The sequence below is a fragment of the Lactuca sativa genome, chromosome 6, assembly GCF_002870075.4.
Source record: "Lactuca sativa cultivar Salinas chromosome 6, Lsat_Salinas_v11, whole genome shotgun sequence".
Classification (NCBI taxonomy): domain Eukaryota; kingdom Viridiplantae; phylum Streptophyta; class Magnoliopsida; order Asterales; family Asteraceae; genus Lactuca; species Lactuca sativa.
This window is the reverse complement of record NC_056628.2, coordinates 12,914,153-12,919,513: the sequence shown is the minus strand read 5'-3', so window position 1 is coordinate 12,919,513 and position 5,361 is coordinate 12,914,153. Positions and strand designations below refer to the sequence as shown.

General features: G+C 36.9%; 1 protein-coding gene across 1 annotated transcript; it reads right to left on the bottom strand.

The window, feature by feature from the left end:
* Positions 1–407: 407 nt before the first annotated feature.
* Positions 408–3,069, bottom strand: LOC111913249 (30S ribosomal protein S6 alpha, chloroplastic). Its single transcript, XM_023908969.3, has 2 exons — positions 2,629–3,069; positions 408–850 (listed from the first exon to the last, which is right to left on the bottom strand). Exons 1-2 carry the CDS (start codon positions 2,965–2,967, stop codon positions 611–613), a joined length of 579 nt encoding a protein of 192 aa, XP_023764737.1. The 5' UTR covers positions 2,968–3,069; the 3' UTR covers positions 408–610.
* Between the last annotated feature and the right edge of the window lie 2,292 nt (positions 3,070–5,361).

The following is a 5,361-nucleotide window of genomic DNA, read 5'->3' as shown; positions in this document are numbered from 1 at the left end:
AAGAGTCCCCACACAACCATTGTTGAACTCGAGCATAATGTACCATGTTCCCAAACCCAAAAACACCACCTTAGAGTCATGATGCATCTATGGTTTTTCAAGGCATGTGAAATTAAAGTGATGGTAATTGATTGGTTGGTCTCTAGCCATCTATTACAACCAAAAAGAATTATAAAGTACGACAACATTGTGTGGCTACAAATCTAACATAAAGTGAGTTTGGAACTTGTTAGTCTCATTGGCATGGGTCTCACCTTCTTTTCCTTTTGTAATTTTGGTGTTATTATTATTAGTTTTATGAGTAGTGCTCTTTGACATGAAAAGTTGGTTTTCTTACCCAACAAGTCTTCTTGTATATAAAAGATTGTGATAATCCCTTTAGCCCATGTCTACTTTTACTCATTAAATACTATCCAGATAAATATATTTTTTAATAAACATCGAATTCAATAGAATGCCAATGTTGATGTTGAGCAATATATGTAACATTTCTACAAAATACACTACATATTCTCTTGCAACATCATAGGTTTCATATGACAAACTTTCAACAACTCCTTATAAACGACTCTATAAACCTTCCTATACCGAAAGATATATAGAAATAGAACTAATACTTCCTCTTCCTTACTAAAAAGGTGGATGATCTTATGACATCATCATCCATGGTCAAAGTTGTCTCAAGAACCTCCAAAGATTCTGGTTTTGTGAAAAAGGTAAACAAGAGATAAATTCCATCTAAATAAGTGTTGGTTTCACCAGCTTTGTTTTTCTTCTTGATGCTATAAGCAAGAGGGATTACTCCTCTGTTGAATACCTCCACATACATGCCCCCTCCGGCAACAAGCAACTGTAAAAAAAAAAACAAAAGGTATAAATTCATTTAATTAAATATATATATATATATATATATATATATATATATATATATATATATATATATATATATATATATATATACATTAAATTAAATTAAACCACTAGATGGATTTAATAATTCAAGATTTGTTCTTCCCACTTCCCCTTTACATGGCATACATCAGAAAGCACTAAACTTTTTAATTGGGTTTATATATATTTAAAGTTGTTTTGTTATTTAAGAAGATGTAAAGTGTAGCAAGTCAATTGAATCATCGTCCTCATATTGTGTTCTTGACTCAGAAGTGTGTAAACCCAACCAACCAACCAACAGATTTGTGTAAAGGAATCCATGTCATATGCATACAGAACATGATTTTTAAAATAAAATTTTATAAAAATTATATATTAAAAAAAAAAGAGAGAGATAAGTGAAAATGGTAAGCCTAAACAGACAACAAAAAGCAAGGACCTTTTATGATATCCAATTAGCAGAGATTTGAGAAGGCAACTGTAAATGTTTGAATTGAATTCTGCCACTGCTGATGTCAGCAAAGACAGATATAAGTGACCTAAAATTTAGTTTACATTATATCAAGTAATCTGGAATCATGATTAACATATTTCTTTGTTTTAACATTGTGTAAAATAATGAGACCCACAAAATGAAAATGCTAAACAAATGAGTTTCTATGTTCTCAAGGGTGTGTTGGGAGTTCTTTTTTGTTGTTGTTTTCACCACTTGAAGTGTTTTTTTTTCTTTTGTATTTTTAGATTTATATCAATTGTTTAGAAGTGAAGAGCCAAGTAGTTGAGTTTGACATGTTAATCACCCTAATTAAAACCACACTAGTAACTAGTAAATGATATAGTTCATCACATCAGTTGTTCGGTTGTTACTTATTGATTTTGAGACAAAACTCTACGTCTCAATTTCCCTCACATTCTTATCAAAATAAAGTAAAAAGCTTTAAAAAAAGTAAAGCTCTGAAAATGAAACATTTCAAAAATCAAAATAGTAGTCAAGTAAGTCAAGTAAGACTTTAAAATGAATTGAGTGATTCTTGCACCAAACTAAATTTTTTTGTTAGAAATACCGGGGGGGGGGGGGGGGGGGGGGGGGGGGGGGTAGGTGTGTTTGTGATAATCAATAACCAGGTAATTTGGATCATGTAGATTTGCTTTCTTCAAAACTATAAACTATGAGAGTGATCCTAAAACCATAGACTGAGAAGAGAGGACTGACAAGGAACATGAACCTTGATTGGGGGTTTTGGGCCTGAAGGGAGAAGATCAAATAAACAAGGCCAAAGCCCATAAAGATCATGCTAAGAAGCCCAACTAATTGCAGGATGAATCTTGAAGGGAAATATGATTCAAGGCCCAATTAGCCCTAACGAGACAAAAGACTTGAGGGAGCAATAAACCCTATCTAGACTCTTTACTCTAACTGATATTTTGATCGGGTTCTAATCACCTCCAATTGTGATACATTCCTATAATGCAATTGCTTCTCTATCTACGTCTATGAAAACATAAAATTTATCATATTGGAACTGTATTCCTAAAACGGATGGAGTCAAATCAGATAAACTATAGTAACAATAGTCCCATTGGGAATACTTTCAGATAAAAAAATTGGTTATCAGAACTGAAGGAAGTGAGGTATGAGAAACACACAAAAATCTACTTACAATTGAGTGCTGGAATCCATCGATGGAATAAATGTATATAAAACCGTTATGAAATTGCAAAATCAAGTAATAATACCTCTTCATATTTCTGGGTAAGAGAGAGTCGCTCATCTTCGGACATGTCGGGCCTCAAAACAGCCATTGTTTCATACTGTCTCAACCCCGGTGGGCATTGGGGCTCTTCTTTTTCTTCAATTGCAGTGGCAACCGACCCGGATGAATTGTTGAGGTCATCTTCGCCTCCCAATCCTCCTTCAAAGAATGTGCCAGAGAAATCAAGGGTTTGAGCTTTGATTGAGAAACCCTGGCTTCCAATTTGATGTTGGCAGTGAAGTATTGGCGTAGGTTTGTTCTTGGGGAAAGGGGCTAGGGTTTGTAGTAAAGGAGATGAGGTGAGTATGTAAGAAGAGGCCATTGTCGTTTGTTAAGGTGTAGAGATGCGATTGATGATGCGCGAAGTGTTGTATTGAGGACCGAAAGAGATGATAGGAGTGGATAAGGGCCGTTGGCCGGTGGCGGTGAGTTTATTTTTATTTTTATATCTAAACCTAATTTTATTTTAGGTAATGAATTTTTTTTTTTTATGTATATTGATGGTATATTTTGATTTTCGTTCGTTATAATCGAATTATTTTCCTTTTTTTAATGCCATAATTGCATACTTTAAAGGGAAATTAAGTAAACTAATCCATATAAATAAAGTATTAAAAAAATAACCAATATCAAAGGGCTTCTAGTCTAGTGGTATCAGGTTGTGTCCTTCCTTCTTGAAGTCGAGAGTTCAAGTCTTGTCGTTGACATATAGATGGATTTAGGTCAAGTCTTGTCGTTGACATATAGATGGATTTAGGTGTTAGTTTAAAAATAGATTATTTATATTATATTTATATGTTAAAAAAAATAAAATAAAATAACCAATATTTATAAATTTGGTAAAATAACTATTTTCTTCAGAATGTGATATTTCAAAGTATTTATAACCATTCGTTAGGTTTCGAATCTGAAATTTGACACATGTACGTCCCGAACTGAAAACCGTACTCCGGAATATAGGTGGATTTAGGTGTTAGTTTAGGAGTAGATTATTTATATTATATTTGCCTGTTAAATAAAATAAAATAAAATAACCAATATTTATAAATTTTGTAAAATAAATATTTTCTTTGGAAGTTGATATTTCAAAGTGTTTATAACCATTCCAGAGTTGATGATGGTCGTTAGGTTCCGAATCTGAAATTTGACACCCGTACTATAACGACCCAATTTTCACGTCCAAAAATTTCGTTTTAAAAAAACAATACTTAGAAAACATTACTAATTAAAACATTGTTCAATTAAACCATTTCACATCGAAAACCCAAATTTGAAATCCACAACATGTAAACAACCAAACTATCAGAGTATCAATCCCACGGTAAACTCATAAATGTGGAATCAAGGAGTGTGTGTGATGAGCCGCTACCGCGCCTGCTCCTTCCCCTTGGCTGAAGAGGTACCTGAAACAGCAACTGAAAACGTAAGCACAAAGCTTAGTGAGTTCCCCCATCGTACCACATACCATACAACACATATCATACATACTGCCAGGCTATTCTGGGGTGCCTGACTACCCGGTACGGCCATTCTGGGGTGCCGACTACCCGTGCGGCCATTCTGGGGTGTCGTCCTACCCGTGTCAAGCCATTCTAGGGTGCTGACTACCCGTGTCAAGCTATTCTAGGGTGCTGACTACCCGCCGGTCCTGACAACCGATCCTCGGGGACTATTTCACCCCCTACTGCTACTACTATCACATATCATAACATAACATATTATCAGACATATCTAGGGTGTCTGAACTACCCTTCGGTCCAAACAACCGAACTCGGGGACTGCTCCCCTCCTACTACCTCTAACTCATATAACAGATCATGCTAGCATATAAACATAACATCACATACTGTCAGACGTATCTGGGGTGTTTGACTACCCTCCAGTCCTAACAACCGAACTCTACTACTATCACATATAACATATCATGCTAGCATATAACATATCAGGTAGTAGCAAACCTAGATGATATCACAGAGACAATCATCTATCATACGTCTCCTACTGGTGGGCCGACATTGTGGCCTTAGACCCACCGCTACTGGAAGGTAACTCACCTCAAAGTAGCTGCTGATCTGATCGGGAACTGACTGTCTACTGCTGCTGCTGTTGCTCCGGAAATCCTCTGGCTGTAATTCCCATAACATACTCAATCAAACACTGCTAACTGTCCTTTGGGTAAAATGACCATTTTACCCCTAATCATGCCCTAAGTCAAAGTCAGAGTCAACTTTCAGTTGACCCGACTCGCCGAGTTGGCTCTCCAACTCGCCGAGTCCCTACCCAAACGATTGTCCTGAATCTCGTTTCTACTCGTCGAGTTAGGCGATGACTCGACGAGTTCTCCTTCTAAACTGATATTTAAGTCCTTCATCCTACTCGCCGAGTTGTATGAACAACTCGTCGAGTTCATCTTCATCCGATGAACACTTATGCTAAGACTCGCCGAGTTGTATGAACAACTCGCCGAGTCTGTTCTTGATCTAAGAAGATTGCCTTGAACTCGCCGAGTCAGGGCACTGACTCGCCGAGTTCCTCCATGGATGAGTTCGGCTTCCAACTCACTGAGTCACACCCCGTGACTCACTGCTCACACTCGACACTACGAAAAAGGGGACAACTCGAAGACTCGCGAGCAGACTCGCCGAGTCAGATGAACGACTCGCCGAGTCGTTGCCATGCAATCACCAAATACGCGGTTTTGCTCGATTCCAGTCCA

Coding starts and splice junctions, on each gene's coding strand:
- LOC111913249 (XM_023908969.3), bottom strand. CDS start 2,967: ATGGCCTCTTCTTACATACTCACCTCATCTCCTTTACTACAAACCCTA. Junction 851..2,628: donor TTACCCAGAAATATGAAGAG/GTATTATTACTT, acceptor TTTTTTTTACAG/TTGCTTGTTGCCGGAGGGGG.